A 19,133-nucleotide genomic window follows, 5' to 3' on the forward strand; every position below is an offset into this window, starting at 1 on the left:
TTGACAGCATAAGAAAAGATATCTACACCTCAAATCCAGCAATCCTACCCACCCCTTCTATTAAAAAAACTATATGCTACTTCCCTCCTGTAACAGAGGAAGAAGTCTCTGTACTCATATCCTTGGCTCATCTCACAACCTGCCCACTTAACCCTATTCCTTTACAACTTCTTCCTTCACTCTCTGCTTCACTAACCCCTACCCTAACTCATCTCTTTAACCAATCTCTTACCACTGGCACATTTCCTGATACCTTCAAGCATGCGTCAATCATACTAATCCTAAAAAAGCCCTCGTTTGACCCCTCTATGCCTTCTAACTATCGACCGGTCTCTTTACTTCCCTTTGCTTCAAAATTATTGGAATGACTGGTCTATAATTGGCTAACTCAATTTCTCACAACAAACTCCTTACTTGATCCACTACAATCTGGTTTCTGCCCTAAACACTCAACAGAAACCGCTCTTACTAAAGTAACAAATTACCTTTTATCAGCTAAAGCAAAAGGCCCACTACTCCTTACTAATTCTTCTTGACCTGCCCGCTGCCTTTGAGACAGTTGACCATTCTCTCCTCCTAAAAATACTACATTTATTTGGCAACCGAGACACAGCCCTCTCCTGGTTTGCCTCATATCTCTGAAAACACTAGTTTTCAGTTTCCTTTAACAACATAACTTGTGATCCTATGCCTCTCTCAGTTGGAGTACCGCAAGGCTCTGTCTTGGATCCCTTGTACCCAGTACCACTTATATGCTGATGATACCCAAATTTATCTTTCCTCTCCTGATATCTCTCCCTCTTTACTCAACCAGATTTCCAACTGCCTCTCTGCAATTTCCTTTTGGAGGTCTTCACACTACCTCCAACTCAATCTGTCCAAAACTGAACTGCTTCTTATTCCCCCCTATTTGAGACATCCAACACCTGACATTTCTCTTATGGTTGGAGACTCTATTCTCAACACCTCACCCAGGTCCGCTGTCTTGGGGTTACACTTGACTCAGAACTCACTTCAACCCACATATACAAGTGCTTACCAAATCCTGCCATTCACACCTATGCAACATTTCCAGAATTCAACCCTTCCTTACTCAAAAAACTACAAAAATACTTATTCATTCCCTCATTTTGTCACGCATTGATTATTGCAATCTACTTCTAAATGGCCTTCCAAAACAACGCCTCTCCTCCCTCCAATCTATTATGAATGCTTCTGCTAGACTCATCCACCTAAGTGGCCGATCTACATCAGCTGCTCTGCTCTGCCAGTCTCTACACTAGCTCCCCATACACTCCAGAATACAATTTAAAGTATTAACCCTAACTTACAAAGCACTCAACAGTCTAACTCCCAACTATATTTTCTCTCTCATCGTAAAATATTCCCCATCCCGTCCTCTTTGATCAACCTCTGACCTATGTCTCTCCACTCCTGTTATCTCTACATCCCACTCCCGTCTCCAAGACTTTGCACAGGCTGCTCCTGTTCTCTGGAACTATCTACCCCGCACCATAAAACTGTCTCCAACCTTGTATAGCTTCAGATGCTCCTTGAAAACCCACCTATTCAGAGAGGCTTGCCATCATTCCTCCATCTCTCATCCTAACTAATACATGAACTGCCTGACTCACTGCTGCAACTACAACCGATGTGACAAGCTACCCCCAACCTTATGTCTCTGCACCCTAAACCTGTAGACTGTGAGCTCTCCGAAGCAGGGCCCTCTTCCTACTGTACTAGATTTGTTTAGTTTTGTTATGCTTTGTACTTTATCACAAATTCTTTTCATTGTATACCCCTATCACTGTACCCAGCGCTACGGAATTTGGCGGCACTATACAAATAAATGAAAATAATAATAAATGATGCCGTCCTAACAATATGACATCTGTTATGTTGTAAGTAGCTAGGTACCTTAAAAATTTAATTAAAACTTTAGAAAGTTTCAGATATTTTAATATTTATCTTGCAGACTGATAAATGACAAGCATTTTTTTCAAAACCAAAATTCTCATTATCCCAACACTAAATGAATGTACTTAGGAATAATGTAACACAACGTGTTTTGATGTCTTATAGAGCAAAATTTTTATTTAATTTTTTAACAGCTAACATGGAATAATAAATGGTCAAGCAAAAATCACAAAGTTAATTCCCAGAACAAATTCCCAAAGAATAAGTAACATAAGTAAATGAAAAAAAATGTTATTCATATAGTCTGTTTTAATTGGTTAAATCATGACATATTGTCAGCAAAAAATTTACTAAAATGCATTGTAAAGTGGGAATGGATTATAGTTTAAAAAGAAAATTAAGACAAAAACCCAACACTTTGGATAATATGCAGAAAATGAATAGAAATATAATTCAAGAGATCTATAGAATGCAATGCAACTCATAATTAGAAGCCATTAAATCAAAGAACACCCTTTCATCATACCCTTTTAGACCTGTAAGGAACAAACACTATGTAGTCTCTGTCCCTAATTATATAATGCCGTACATTGGTGATTCTGTTTCATTGATTCGTACTGCTTTAAGCCGTCTTCCACTGGAAAAAAAAAGCAAAAAACAAAACAAAAAACAGTTAACTTAACTTAACAGTTAAGTTGTACATGAGACTTGTGATACTTGTGAGACCTGGGTTAGTTATGTGATTTTTGACATTTGAATGGTAGCATGAACATTTTTCTTGATTTTCATTCAAATTTTTTTTTTAAATAAACTTTCTTAAAACTATAGTTACACTTGCAACATCAAAGAAACCTATAAATAACAAAGGGTGCATTCAAGCATAAAATAATTAACATTCAAATAATTGTTTCAATATCTTAAATTTGTCTCTTTATTAATCAAATGTTACATTTTATTTTTGAATATTGCATTGAATAGAACATGTAATTATTGTTTTCAAAAAAACAAAACAAATGTGAAATATATTGAATGTATTATTAAACATTTCTATAGAATAAAAAAAAACTAGGAAATTATTTTGAATGCATATGAAGAAACTTTAAATTTCCGTGATTCGCATAGGGTTAATAATTGAAAAAAAAAATACAAACAATTTTCTTCAGTTATCAAATGTACCCCTATCTCTTGATATCTTTAGTTGAAACTTAGCCCAGGTCCATGACAGCATATTGAGGTAGGCTCAGGTGAGTGCATGAGTCTTAAATACTATAGCATAGTGTTTATGATAATGTTTGTAATGATATTATATGCACAGTACCCACAGCTCATGCACATTCTTGAGCCTACCCCAAGCTAAAGATTACTCTATTTTGAATGCTACTGCTATAATTAATTTTTTTAAACTCTGTTTACAAAAAAAAAAAATATTTTATGTCAAAATAATTAAAACTCATGTTATTTTATGTAGAATGTTAACTGTCATTGACTATTGAGCTATAGCTATAGTTTGTGAGATCAAGCTCAGGTGATTGTTTAGCACGTAACAATATTCAAAACTTTGTCCAACTTATTACCATGTAATGGCTCTCAGAAAATACAAGTATCTCAGAAATATTTAGTAGTTAGAATAATCCTAGAGAAATCTGATATGCAGACTTTCAGCGCAACATTTCCAATAAAATGTGAGAGAAAAACGTGTCTAATCATGTGGAGAAATGTATACTCACATTTTTTAAAATCAATTAAAAATATTTAATAAAGATTAAATAAACTGCAATGTAGAGTGATAAGTCAAATATCCAAAACACTAATGGGGACTCACTACTACTAATATTTCCAAATATATTCACTTCAGTCCATATGGGATATGGCACAGCAGTATAATATGACACTAGCTGGAGATTGAGTATTCCAGCTTTCCCTTGAAATATTAAAATATTTAGTGCCAACTAAAAATTGTGATTTTTCTTTTCTTTATTTTACTAAAGAGTGGAGAATTGTATACTCAGTGTTTGATACTTACATATAATGGTAATATCTTCATATAAAAGAAAGTAAAAAAAGGAATTGTTATAATTTTGTATTACAAACCATTCCTCAAACTACTAGAAGATCAGCTTTTAGAATTTGAGAAGACATTTCATATTGTCACCTCCCTAATCAAGGTATATCATTGCTTTGCAGTAGCTCAAGGTAGAAAGATGAACCTGTACTCTATAATCTAACTTTAATTTTATTCAAATTTTCCAATAAATTTGCAATACATTTATAAGAAAAGTACATTAAAATTTAAATATTCAATTTATCAAACTAATTTGTTTCCAATACTCATGTCTTTATTTTGTGGGTATGTTTTCTATGTGTAATACTCTACTGATTTTTTGTGTGGATTCTGTTTGCAGAATACTGTAGATGACAGCATTTTTTTGGGGGTAGCTTTAATAAAACCATATTTTAACACTTATACTTCTTTCGGTATCTCATTTATATTATTATTAATTTAAATTATATTTTTAATTCATTGTTAATACTTGGAATTGACTATAAGTAACAGGAGAGTGAAATGTGAGTGCTTAAAGAAACAGTAAGCATTAGACACAAAAACCATTACTATGCATTGTACAATATAAAGACAACTATATTTTCCAAACTCAAATTGTAATATCAATAATAATTTCTTATTATTTGCCTTTTGAATGCCCCCTTATAGTCTCATCATCTGACCCCCCCCCCCTCCCACACACACACACACTTCGACTAAAATCATCAATTGTCTTTTTGGCCATTCAAGTTAACATTAATAGCACCATACATTTGCTATTAGGAGTATCATTATAGACAACAGATCCAGTGCATTTGTGCGTTGCCGCCAGACAACAAGATACACTAAATATGGATAAGGATCCATTGCACAACACAGTGTACACGTGTTTTTTATTGAGCAAATAGTGTGAATCTGATTAACCCCTTGTGATACAAAACACGCAACACATTATTAAAACATTTAAAGGTAAATATTAACAGACAAAAATAATAAATTAATATTAAATGTTACATATAAATTAAGGGGGGAAAAAGGTGCTCTAGTGAGTACTTATATGGGCTTACAGAAAAATAACTTTTATGGAAATGATGTCATGGTGACGAGTAAAATGCGCAGACATGAGCGTGATATAATAACACTTCTTGGCATCTAAGGTTTAAATTACATTTTATTAAAATATATTCATTTAAAAATCTTATTTACATACCACAGTAGTACTTTTACATATGCACCCTTTGTTCATTGTTTGCTGACAATTTAAGGGGTAAATAAGTGAAACTCCTTAACCGGTATAATTTAATTTCTATCTAGTGTAAATGTAAAATAATAAAATGTATATTAGATTATATTATATTACAGTATTTATACACTATTATAGGTCTAGCTATTTTTGCTGTCTTTTCTATTTACGCTCCAACTAACTTTCTAACAAAATACAGATCAAATTAATAAGTTACTTGCATTGCTGTCATTGTGACTAAGTCTGTTATTTTTCTGCGTAAAATCTTATTATGAACAGTAGCTGCTCATTTTGTTGCAATGCTATCACTATGTCGAAGAAGAAAATATTGTTATGGTAATGCTTCCAGACAGCAATTATTTGATAGTTATCAAAATATACATTTTAACTGGTGATAGTGACAAAACTTCAGGCTTTAACAGATGTTAGCTATTTTATCAGATTTTTATCAATATACATAATTATTTTTCAGTACACTGTGAATAAGTAAAAGTCAGTTTGTGTGACAGCATTATCAGCGCTATCACTTAATGTCTCATAGAAAAATAGTGAAAGCTATTTTTTGTTTTACTGCTCTCTGGATACAGATGCCTTTTGACAATATTGAGCCAACTGCAATAAAACCAACATAAACCTGTTGTTCTCAGTATCTGGGAAATTTCATAGAACAGTACTTAATTGTAGATGATATAAATTGCTTGTCGTTTTCCTAGGCAGTTGCAAAAAAAAAAAGTTAATGTATTATATTGATAGGTTAAATTAATATGTACACATTGCAAAATATGTTTGAGGCAGTTCATGGCATTGCAAGTCTAGTTTTGTGTTATCTTTCTATGTATTATTAATGTAGCAGCCTTTTATGATTAATGTTTAGCAACTTAAGTATAATTGTGCATTTTTAGATACAGATATACTGTATTTCCGATGCCTGGATAGTCTAGTAATAATTGGGTAAGGGCCAATCATACCAGTATACGCATTTAGCAAGCAGTACTGGGCATTAAAGGGACATGAAAAAACATTTTTTTTTCTTTTTATGATTCAGATAGATCATGCAATGTTAAACGACTTTCTAATTTACTTCTATAATTACATTTTCTTTATTCTCTTGGTATCTTTTCTTTGAAAAGGAGGGCCATAATCTCATGAGCGTGCATGTGTCTGGAGCACTGTATCTCCTGATTTTATGTGAATTTCTTTTAAAGTGATTTTTATGTGTAATTTTTTTATGTATTGTTATTTACAATTTAAATATTGACAACTTTAGACTTTTTCAGATTTACTGCTTAATAATTAAATATTAATTGCAAAAACATTTGAGCTGCTTACTGCATTCAAAAGAAATATATTGAGTAGCTGATTGGTAGTTTTTTTTAATCCCCATTGCATAAATTGATATCAGTCCAACAAAAATGTTTAATTATATCTTAACTTTACTTTAATACAACAGTGTCCAACATTAAAATGTACAACATTTTGATATCACAATAAGATCTTAATTAAAATAGTCTTAGTCATCAAAAGAATGTTTGGTTTTAATAAAAATTATGGCTGGACTGATATCTCTGTATGCACTGAGGAAGCACCAAGCAACACACAACAAACTTTAACAAAATGCAATTTTATTCTGAAAAATAAATTGTAATATTATGAAACTTAAATTATTAAGACTTACTTATTTTTTTTGTTCATGTTTATATGATTAATCTTGACTATCCATCTTGACTGTCCATCATGCTTTCCACTTGACTATTCATCTCATCTACAAGCAAAGATAATGTAGAATGTTATGTTTTCAACCATAAATCAAAAATACAACAACACTTTACAGGATATTTTACATATTTATAAAACAAAGTAGTCTGAGGAAGGGATACTGTGCTCTCCCGAAACGTCACAATAAATAACTTTATTTGATTGAACAGATGGCTGAAGTCCAGTGAGTGTTTATTTTGCTTTTTGGATTATATATATATATATATATATATATATATATATATATATATATATATATATATATATACACAGTATCCCACAAAAGTGAGTACACCCCTCACATTTTCGTAAATATTGTATTATATCTTTTCATGTGACAATAATGAAGAAATTACACTTTGCTACAATGTAAAGCAGTGAGTGTACAGCCTGTAAAACAGTGTACATTTGCTGTCCCCTCAAAATAACTCAGCACACAGCCATTAATATCTAAACAATTGGCAACAAAAGTGAGTACACCCCTAAGTGGAAATGTTTAAATTGGGACCAAAGTGTCAATATTCTGTGTGGCCACCATTATTTTCCAGCACTGCCTTAACCCTCTTGGGCATGGAGTTCACCAGAGCTTCACAGGTTGCCACTGGAGTACTCTTCCACTCCTCCATGACAACATCACAGAGCTGGTAGATGTTAGAGACCTTGCACTCCCCCACCTTCCATTTATGGATGCCCCACAGATGCTCAATAGGGTTTAGGTCTGGGGACATGCTTGGCCAGTCCATCACCTTTACCCTCAGCTTCTTTAGCAAGGCAGTGGTCGTCTTGGAGGTGTGTTTGGGGTCGTTATCATGTTGGAATACTGCCCTGTGGCCCAGTCTCTGAAGGGAGGGGATCATGCTCTGCTCAGTATGTCACAGTACATGTTGGCATTCATGGTTCTCTCAATGAACTGTAACTCCCCAGTGCCAGCAGCACTCATGCAGGCCCAGACCATGACAGTCCCACCACCATGCTTGACTGTAGGCAAGACACACTTGTCTTTGTACGCCTCACCTGGTTGCCGGCACACACGCTTGACACCATCTGAACCAAAAAACTTTATCTTGGTCTCATTGGACCATAGGACATGGTTCCAGTAATCCATACTGTTTGTGGGCTTTCTTGTGCATCATCTTTAGAAGAGGCTTCCTTCTGGGACAACAGCCATGCAGACCAATTTGATGCAGTGTGCGGCTTATGGTCCGAGCACTGACAGGCTGACCCCCCACCCCTTCAACCTCTGCAGCAATGCTGGCAGCATTCATACGTATATTTCCCAAAGATACCTCTGGATATGATGCTGAGCATGTACACTCAATTTCTTTGGTCGACCATGGCGAGGCCTGTTCTGAGTGGAACCTGTCCTGTGAAACTGCTGTATAGTCTTGCCCACCGTGCTGCAGCTCAGTCTCAGGGTCTTGACAATTTTCTTATAGCCAAGACCATCTTTATGTAGAGCAACAATACTTTTTTTCAGATCCTCAGAGAGTTCTTTGCCATGAGGTGCCATGTTGAACTTGCAGTGACCAGTATGAGAGAGTGTGAGAGCGATACAACCAAATTTAACACACCTGTTCTTCATTCACACCTGAGACCTTGTAACACTAACGAGTCACATGACACCGGGGAGGGAAAATGGCTAATTAGGCCCAATTTGGACATTTCCACTTAGGGGTGTACTCACTTTTGTTGCCACCGGTTTAGACATTAATGGCTGTGTGTTGAGTTATTATAAATGGAAAAGCTAATTTATACAGGCTGTACACTCACTACTTTACATTGTAGCAAAGTGTAATTTCTTCAGTGTTGTCACATGAAAAGATATAATAAAATATTTACAAAAATGTGAGGGGTGTACTCACTTTTGTGGTATACTATATATACAGGGAGTGCATAATTATTAGGCAAATTAATATTTTGACCACATCATCCTCTTTATGCATGTTGTCTTACTCCAAGCTGTATAGGCTCGAAAGCCTACTACCAATTAAGCATATTAGGTGATGTGCATCTCTGTAATGAGAAGGGGTGTGGTCTAATGACATCAACACCCTATATCAGGTGTGCATAATTATTAGGCAACTTCCTTTCCTTTGGCAAAATGGGTCAAAAGAAGGACTTGACAGGCTCAGAAAAGTCAAAAATAGTGAGATATCTTGCAGAGGGATGCAGCACTCTTAAAATTGCAAAGCTTCTGAAGCGTGATCATCGAACAATCAAGCGTTGCATTCAAAATAGTCAACAGGGTCACAAGAAGCGTGTGGAAAAACCAAGGCGCAAAATAACTGACCATAAACTGAGAAAAGTCAAGCGTGCAGCTGCCAAGATGCCACTTGCCACCAGTTTGGCCATATTTCAGAGCTGCAACATCACTGGAGTGCCCAAAAGCACAAGGTGTGCAATACTCAGAGACATGGCCAAGGTAAGAAAGGCTGAAAGACGACCACCACTGAACAAGACACACAAGCTGAAACGTCAAGACTGGGCCAAGAAATATCTCAAGACTGATTTTTCTAAGGTTTTATGGACTGATGAAATGAGAGTGAGTCTTGATGGGCCAGATGGATGGGCCCGTGTCTGGATTGGTAAAGGGCAGAGAGCTCCAGTCCGACTCAGACACCAGCAAGGTGGAGGTGGAGTACTGGTTTGGGCTGGTATCATCAAAGATGAGCTTGTGGGGCCTTTTCGGGTTGAGGATGGAGTCAAGCTCAACTCCCAGTCCTACTGCCAGTTTCTGGAAGACACCTTCTTCAAGCAGTGGTACAGGAAGAAGTCTGCATCCTTCAAGAAAAACATGATTTTCATGCAGGACAATGCTCCATCACACGCGTCCAAGTACTCCACAGCGTGGCTGGCAAGAAAGGGTATAAAAGAAGAAAATCTAATGACATGGCCTCCTTGTTCACCTGATCTGAACCCCATTGAGAACCTGTGGTCCATCATCAAATGTGAGATTTACAAGGAGGGAAAACAGTACACCTCTCTGAACAGTGTCTGGGAGGCTGTGGTTGCTGCTGCACGCAATGCTGATGGTGAACAGATCAAAACACTGACAAAATCCCTGGATGGCAGGCTTTTGAGTGTCCTTGCAAAGAAAGGTGGCTATATTGGTCACTGATTTGTTTTTGTTTTGTTTTTGAATGTCAGAAATGTATATTTGTGAATGTTGAGATGTTATATTGGTTTCACTGGTAAAAATAAATAATTGAAATGGGTATATATTTGTTTTTTGTTAAGTTGCCTAATAATTATGCACAGTAATAGTCACCTGCACACACAGATATCCCCCTAAAATAGCTATAACTAAAAACAAACTAAAAACTACTTCCAAAACTATTCAGCTTTGATATTAATGAGTTTTTTAGGGTTCATTGAGAACATGGTTGTTGTTCAATAATAAAATTAATCCTCAAAAATACAACTTGCCTAATAATTCTGCACTCCCTGTATATATATATATATATATATATATATATATATATATATATATATATATATTTACTCATGACAGCTCCACATGCTTTCTAAAATAGATATAAATATAAACTTGCCATTTACTATTTAACAAAAAAATGTGAAAGATATATTCTTAATTTGTCTTGCACAGCTTTAAGAAAAAAAGATCAACTGGACATCAACCACAATTCTTTTATCTTCCCCAAAATGTACTAGATCATAGTTGAGTAATTTTCTTTCCTACACATTTTCTACACACATACAACTAAACTTAGCAAAAATATGGAGTTTTGAGAAATATAATGAGCTGAACATTAGACATTTCTCTAAATTATACATAGAAACATAGATTTGGATGGCAGAGAAGAACCATAGGTCCAAAAAGTCTGGCCAATACTTCCTAAAAGTATAAACTTATCTAGTTCGTATGATAGCCTTATGCTTATAAACGTATCTAGTTCGTAGGATAGCCTTATGCTTATAAACTTATCTAGTTTGTATGATAGCCTTATGCTTATAAACTTATCTAGTTCGTAGGATAGCCTTATGCTTATAAACTTATCTAGTTTGTATGATAGCCTTATGCTTATAAACTTATCTAGTTCGTAGGATAGCCTTATGCTTATAAACTTATCTAGTTTGTATGATAGCCTTATGCTTATAAACTTATCTAGTTTGTATGATAGCCTTATGCTTATAAACTTATCTAGTTTGTAGGATAGCCTTATGCTTATAAACTTATCTAGTTGGTAGGATAGGCTTATACTTATCCCAGGCATTCTTAAAGTCCCCAACAGTATTTTTCATTACCACCTCTTGTGGAAGTTTATTCCATGAATCAATCACCCTTTCTGTAAAGAAGTGCTTCCTCAAATCACTCCTGAATATACTACCCTTCAGCTTGAGATCATGACCCCTTGTTCTTGAGTTTTTCTTTTTATAAAAAATACTCACAGCCTCAGCTTTACTGAGCCCCTTAATATACTAAGTTACTATCATATCACCTCTTTCCCTCATTGCTGTTTGCTAGCATACAGTATGAATGACTTTCTTCTTTAGTGTACACCTTTAGTAACTATTCTCATTATCAAATATAAAATATGAAAAGAGTGTACCATCAGATAAGGCCTTAGGATCAGCAGATTGTTTGTCCTCTTGTGTAGTTTCTAAATGGAAAAAAAGATATTTAAACAACATTAGTAGCAATAATGTGCAATATAAGAGCCAACAAGATCATGAGTTCATTATTAGATGCTAGTTTTAAAGATGCAGCAGTTTTATAGCACCACATTGCCTGTAATTTTAGATTCTAGTTCCTATTACTTATCTCTACAATACTAAACATTTTAAAGTAATTGTTCCAGGAACAATGTACACAAGCATACATTCTGATTATTCCAAAAGCAAAAACTGCTAAACAGGTTTGCTTATAACCAACATAGGTGATGGGTTTTTATATATATGATCTTTTTACTTGCACAACAATCTGACTTTCACGAGACACTGTAGCCTGAAAAAGATTGCCATGAATACTGTTATATTTCCTGCTTCAATTTGAATTGTAAAAATAATTTAAGCTGTGAAGTAAAATATTTATAACTTTACTGCCAAGACATTTACATCTCAACATTATTTATAAACACTATGAGTCAGATTAAAGTGGACACTCAGTAATACACGAGATGCACATTAATGGCAGAATTGCCATTATCATTTGAGGCTCAAACATCATTAAATTAGAGGCTATTTAGTTAACCAAAATTACTTAGAGATATTATCCTATTAATACTGACTCATTACTTTTTATGAGTCATGATATGTCTATTAACTGCATGCTGTAACTAGACTTTCACTACCTTACTTTTCTCTACACCAGATCATACGTGGTGTAATGCCTTAACTACCAGCTGCAACATAATATAACCAATCAATCCCTCATGACGCCTTGATTTTTTTTGCTTGTACATATTTATTTATACATATATAAAACATGTTTATGATAGATTTTTTTTTGTAAGGTTAATACCTTTGAATATATAAAACTGATTATAATGCCAGTAGAGAATAATTTTTTATCATGTCTGAAATAATTATTGTGACACATTATTGCTTCCAAGATTTTATTACAATAGCTAAAAATATATGCCTCAAATATAAAAGTCACATAGTAAATGTTAACATGATATGTCATAAAGCTGCATAGTATGTATGTCAATTTATTGAATTGAGTTAGTAAAGCATATTTTACATGCATATACAAGCATACAGTAAGATTTTGTCTTTCTAATCCAAATATGCTACCATGTGCAGAATGCACAGCCATATGGATTGTATAAGATATAATCATGACATTCCAGACATTTGGAAACATAAATGAGATTACTTTGTACCAAATTATATTTCATCATCTATATTGTAAACCTTTAAAAGAAAAACCAACATTAACCTAGACATTATACAGAATTTTCATCTTTGTCAAATAGTTATCTTGTTTTTTTTTTCTTTTTCAGTTTATCAATTTTTTTGATGCCACTTATATCTTCTATATCCACGCCCCCTAAAATAGAGACTACTGAATATTTTTTTTAATTTTTTTTTTTAAATATTTTTATTGAAAAGAGGAAAAATAAGAAACAAAAACATAGTGTGTAATACAAGTAAAACATCGGATTTTCCAATTTCCATTTTTCAAATTATTCCTTAGTAAACAGATAGTATTAGAGTATCAAGGAGTCATATATCTCTACATGTCCATCGAGGTTCTATGGCCTGTCAATTATAATCAGCAGTATTCAATCGTCAGAGGAGGAAAAGGAAAAGGAAAGAAAACAACATCAAATAAAGAGTCAATCACATCCAATTATTCTGGATTGCTTTACAAATGCATCTGACGTGTGCCAAGCAGTAGGAATAAACATTAGTTTTCAGTGTGTCACGGTGTCACGGCTCGTCATGTCCGAGCCAGTAGGCAGTTTCTTGTGTCCCCCACTTAGCTATGTGTAGGGCATGATCTGCATCTCTCTCGTTAGGTGTATGAAGAACTCCTGCGTTAAACAATTATATCACCCTCATCTATAATTACAGTCCATTTAGCAATGTCACTGAGGAATACTATTGCTTTCTTTCCACAGTTGTATCATAAGTTCATGTACGTTTGCGGTCCCCTGCTGAAGATGTTGGTATCTTTCTAACTGTAGGAGAGTGTCAACTTGTTGGCTCCACTCCGATACCGTTGGGATAGTACGTGATTTCCAATATTTGGGAATCATCATTTTAGCGCTATTCAGCATGATCAACAGTAGCGCCCTGCTTTGTTTGCTCTCTGTATTGGGTAATGATAAGTACAATAGTGTTTTAGGGCTATTCTGTAGTGCCTTCCTTATTGTGCGTTCTATTTGGGTTAGTACATTCACCCTATATGTGTCTAATTTGGGGCATTGCCACCAAATGTGTGTCAGTGTTCCCTCCCCTCCGCAGTCTCTCCAACACTTCCCTGAAGCTGTCTTGTAGATTTTATGTAGCTTGTGGGGCTTAAGGTACCACCTTGACAAAAACTTATAACTTGCTTCCTGTACTCTCACCGAGATTGAAGCCCTTTTAGTGACTTGGAACACGGCGTGCCAATCTTTGATATCTATCTCCGTTTGTAATTCTTTCTCCCATGTCTTGGTGTATGTAGGGAGCGTGTTTGACTCCACCATTACTAGGAGTCTGTATGTTAGTGCAATAGTGTGGGCTATTGGGGAGTCTCGCAGACACAGGCCTTCAAATGCTGTTACCTGTCTCGTTAGTGTGCATTTGTGGCGGTGGGTCGCAAGATATTGAGTGATCTGGGAGTGTGCCAACCAATTCATGTGTGCACCTATTGTTGTCTCCCTCATGTCTGTCAATGGCATTAGCTTGTTTCCCTCTAAGAGAGATAGTAACATAAGGTCTTTGAAGGGGATCATAAGCTCTGTCTCTTTTCCCCTGTAGTTCCAAGGCAGGTCATTATTCTGGTAAATGGGGGTCAATGGTGCATCGATGGATGAGATATTCGTGGTTGTGTGTATGATTTTGTCCCATTGGGTGTAAAAGTCTGAGAACAGGGGGTACGCAGTAGTGGCTCTGTGTCTACTCCTCTCCAAGACCCACGCCTGTAGACCGGCATTCCTTGTGTCAAGTATGTCACAATCTAGTTGTACCCACACCTTATTAGGGTCATTGTGGCACCAATCTATCAGTCTCTGCAATGTAATGGCCTGTTTGTAGGTATTTATGTTGGGGATCCCAAGCCCCCCTCTGTCCCTGGGGAGGTATAATGTTTTCCTCGCTATCCGCGGCCTGATGCCCCCCCATATGTATTGCTCTATGAGGTTTTGTATCTTATGTAGGAAGCCTATCGGCAAAGGTATAGGAGTAGTCTGCAATAGGTATAGCAATCTGGGGAGCACGTTCATTTTAATAACATGAATTCTGCCTATCCATGATATCGATTTTTTTTTCCAGCTAGACAGATCTGTGATTAGTGTGGATTCCAACTTTTTGTAGTTAGCCTGGAAAAGTATCGTCGGGTCTGGGGACATGTAGATTCCCAGGTATTTCATTTTGGTCTGTTGTGTTCTAAGTGGGCAGTCTTGCAACATGTGTGGTAGGTCGTCAGAGTTATACGTGACATTAAGTACTTCCGATTTGGTTATATTGAGGTGGAAGTTAGAAACCTGTCCATATTCCCTGAAGGTGGCAAGGGCCCCGGGCAGTGAAGTCCCCACATTAGTCATAGTAAGCAGCACATCGTCTGCGTATAACGCTAACTTATGCTCTTTAGCCTTTATTGGTATGCCTGAAATCTGCGTGTTGTCTCTTATTTTTTGAGCCAACACCTCTATGGTCATAGCAAAGAGGATTGGTGAGAGGGGGCACCCCTGCCTTGTACCGTTCTGAATAATTAATTTATCTGATAAGAGGCCATTAACCTTAACCCAGGCCGTCGGGTGCCTGTATAGGGTGAAAATCTGGGCTATAAAAGTGTCACTAAATTTAATCTTAAGAAATGCCAATGAACCCTGTCAAAGGCTTTCTCTGCATCTGTGGATACTAGAATTGTTGGTATGCTTTGTTGTTGGGCAAAGGCCATCAGTTGTAGTACTTTTAAGGTGTTGTCCCTCGACTCCCTCCCAGGGACAAAACCCACTTGATCAGGGTGTATTAATTGTGGTAAGTACCGATTGATTCTTACAGCTAAGATTTTGGCAAAGATCTTGATGTCCGAATTCAGGAGGGAGATGGGGCGAAAGTTCTCTGGTTTGTTTGGACACTTGCCTTGCTTGGGTAGTACTGTAATAGTAGCTTCTAACATTTGCTCAGAAAAGCCCCCCTCTGTCAGTAATGAATTAAATAGGTTTGCCAGGGGCGCCCGTAAATGGTGAGTGAAGGTTTTATAGTAACCAATGCCCAACCCATCCGGCCCGGGGCTCTTGCCACTCACCATGGACTTGATGGCTGCTGTAATTTCGTCACATGTGATCGGTGAGTCCAGTGCTTCGATGTCTTCAGCACGTAATGTGCGCAAAGTCACCCCCTCTAAATAGTTGTCTATGTCTTGCTGTCCACAGTAATTCCGTATATTGTATAAATTCTCATAGTACTGTCGAAATGTCTCCGCTATCTTGGTGCTGTCTCTGTACTCATCCCCTGATGCGTCCAAGAGTGTATGTACGTGTGTATTTAGCTGTTGGCGTTTCAGCGCTGTAGCCAGGGACGAGCCCGACTTGTTATTTATGTCAAAGTATTTTTGCCTCAGTATTGAGGCTTTGTGCTGGTATTCCCTAATATAATGGTCGTTTAGGGCATGCCTTGCTTTAGTGAGATTCTGTAAGAGTGTCGGAGACGCTGGGTCATATTTATGTTGTGTTTCCCAGTATCGTATCTGTGAGAGTGTGGAATTTACAAACTGTCTGTCAGATTTAACTTTCCTCGCTTTGTGTTTAATAAATTCTCCTCGCACCACGCATTTGTGTGCCTCCCACGTTGTGGACAGAGATGTATCCGTTGAGGGATTTTCCCTAAAATAGTGCCCTAATGTCTCGTCTATATCAGATTTAACTAGTGGGTTAGATAAGTCAGAATCGTCCATTCTCCACAAGGGGGAGTGCGGCGGTATGTCCGGCCAAGTAACCGAACAAGTCACCGGTGCATGATCAGACCAAGTTATTGGCAGGATGGATGCATTCTCTACCATAGATAGTCCTATCTGGTCTGTAATGATATAGTCGATCCTCGTATAAACTCGATGTGGATGCGAGTAAAATGTAAAGTTGGAGGCATTTGAGTTTTTGGATCTCCATATATCATGGAGCTTTAGAGTGCGTAATTGGGTATTCACAGATTTGATTACGTTCAGTGGTATACTCGTCCATCCTGTGGATGTGTCTTGTTTAGGGTCTAAGGGTAAATTGAAGTTGCCCGCCATGAATACTACCCCTTTCATGTGTTCCAATAATAATTGGGTCACTTGTTTAAAAGTTGTATGCTGGCCTTGGTTAGGTAAGTATACATTCACTAGCGTGACATATGTGTTGAACAGTAGGCCTACGACTATTAGGTATGAACCATTAGTGTCTTTAATAACATGCTTGGGTTGGAAGTGGATAGAGTTCTTTAAGAAAATGCCCACTCCCCCCCTCTTGGAGGGTCCCGAGGCCAGAAAGCAGGTTCTGTATCCGTTGTTTATGAGCTTAGGTTCCCTCCCTTTCTTAAAGTGGGTTTCCTGCACAAAAAGTAAATCTCCTGAAGCTTTGTGTAGCTGTCTAAATGCAATCAAATGTTTTTCGGGACTATTAAGGCCCTTGGCATTTATTGATAGTAGTTTGAGGGACCTGTTCTGTGTGTTATGTAGTTTCGGCATAACTGTGCTGGCACCTCCCCCTGCTCTATTTCTGGTACTCTATAAAGGTGAGATTCCCCCTGCAATTATCCTGGAAAGTATGGGATACTAAGGTAAGTCTCTACTCTCAGGTCCCTACTCGGATTTCAGGTATAGTTCTCAAGTCTACGTGTAGGGTGTGCTGCCTAATATATTATATGATTGACAATTAAATGTTCAAGAGTCAAGTATTTAACCTGACTTACTGTGACACCTGCAATAAAGAAAAATAACACAACCAACAAATGCAATAACAATCAACAGTTAAGAAACAGAAAAACTGTAGAAATGAAAGGGCAATATCCCCACCCCCAAGCCCTTAAGTATAGAGTTAGTTTTTTATCGTGTGATCTGTAGCCATTTAGAATTATTAAGAGTCCCCGCTAGATAAAGGATACACATCTTCTGGTTGTTTATGAGAGTCCACTTGGCTGCCGCATGCACTTGGTGGTGTAGCTCGCTTTGTAGGGTCTGGTTGAGGCCTTTCTCCCAGTAACTGTGGAGAGCCTGTCACGCATTCTCTGCGTTTCCATATCGTCTTGGTCTGTGTGCTCTGGAGGTTGGATGTTGATCCGCAAAGCTTCACAAAAACGTGATAAGTCCTCTCTGGTCCTGTAAACTGCAGTGGTTCCGTCTCTTGTAGCTATAATGCTTACCGGGAAGCCCCACCTGTAAAGGATTTTCTTTGCACATAGGGCAGTAGTGATGTAGTTAAGTTCCCTCCTTTTCTGAAGGGTTGTCGGGCTTAGGTCAGCAAAAATTTGGATGCGGTTACCCGCATGGGTGAAGTCCTGCTTTTGTCTGGCATGTTTAAGTATTTCTTCTCTGTCCTTAAAGAGGAGAAGCTTGAGAATGACATCTCTGGGTGGAGCCTTAGGAGGTGGTTTGGCTCTCAGGGCACGATGTATCCTTTCAATAGACACCTCTGGAGCATTGCTGTCTCCTTTGAGTGTCCTAAATAAATCTTGTACACACCCCTCCAGGGCCGCAGGTTGTATGGTTTCTGGTATACCACATATCTGGAGATTATTTCTCCTACCCCTATTGTCTAAATCCTCCACTTTATCCAATAGGTGGTGGATGGTTTCCTCTTGTTCATACGCCATGCGTGATATATGTTGAATATCATTGTAGGTGGTGTTCTGACTCTCCTCCAAGGTTGTCACTCTATGTGTCACTCTTCAAATCGGTATACCAAGATTTGACCTCTGACATTATCTCCTTAACATTATCCTTGGTACATAAAGATCTTAAGTCCTCCTTAGTGAGGCCTGCGGGGGTGGATGTTAATTGCAGCATTTGGGCTTCCTCCACATGTGCAGGAGTGCTAGGGGTGGGTGCAGTAGGGGTTACATGCTGGTCTATAGGTTTTAAGTACTGTTGTAACATTTTAGTGTTTGTGGCTCCATCCAATTTGCTCTGCTTGCGAGCTGGCATATTTAGTGGTTATAACAGATCCAATAAACATGAAAACGTGGAAAGGTCTGTGGGCCAGTGAATGTATTGCCAATGTGAGTTGCCCTGTGTTGTCAATCTGTGGATAGAGTAGTTGGGGCCTCCCGGTTTGCAATCTGTATGTGTCCTTTGCCCCTCTACACACAGTCTCCTGTGATGAGTGATGCTGCTGTAATATGATTAACCATGTATTTACTGCTGTGCAGCCAGCAGCTTCTGTATACTTTATATTTGTAATCCACTGGTTATTGCCCACAGTATCATGATCACTCTTGTGATTTTTATTGTCCCAGATCAGGGTTCATGAAAGTATAAGCTTGCCCCAAGTGTCCTTATATTAACAAAAATGGGAGAAATGTCTG

General features: G+C 37.2%; 1 protein-coding gene across 1 annotated transcript in view; it reads right to left on the minus strand.

The window, feature by feature from the left end:
- Positions 1 to 2,066: 2,066 nt before the first annotated feature.
- Positions 2,067 to 19,133, minus strand: part of LOC128657721 (ADP-ribose glycohydrolase MACROD2) — a 1,711,614-nt gene continuing 1,694,547 nt past the window's right edge. Inside the window, exons 11-13 of the mRNA XM_053712124.1 lie at positions 11,528 to 11,578; positions 6,877 to 6,963; positions 2,067 to 2,554 (exon numbers count right to left, since the gene is read on the minus strand). Coding sequence (XP_053568099.1) covers positions 6,914 to 6,963; positions 11,528 to 11,578 — 101 coding nt within the window. The 3' untranslated portion in view covers positions 2,067 to 2,554; positions 6,877 to 6,913. The remainder of the gene's footprint in view (positions 2,555 to 6,876; positions 6,964 to 11,527; positions 11,579 to 19,133) is intronic.

Source organism: Bombina bombina, chromosome 4, assembly GCF_027579735.1.
Source record: "Bombina bombina isolate aBomBom1 chromosome 4, aBomBom1.pri, whole genome shotgun sequence".
Classification (NCBI taxonomy): Eukaryota; Metazoa; Chordata; class Amphibia; order Anura; family Bombinatoridae; genus Bombina; species Bombina bombina.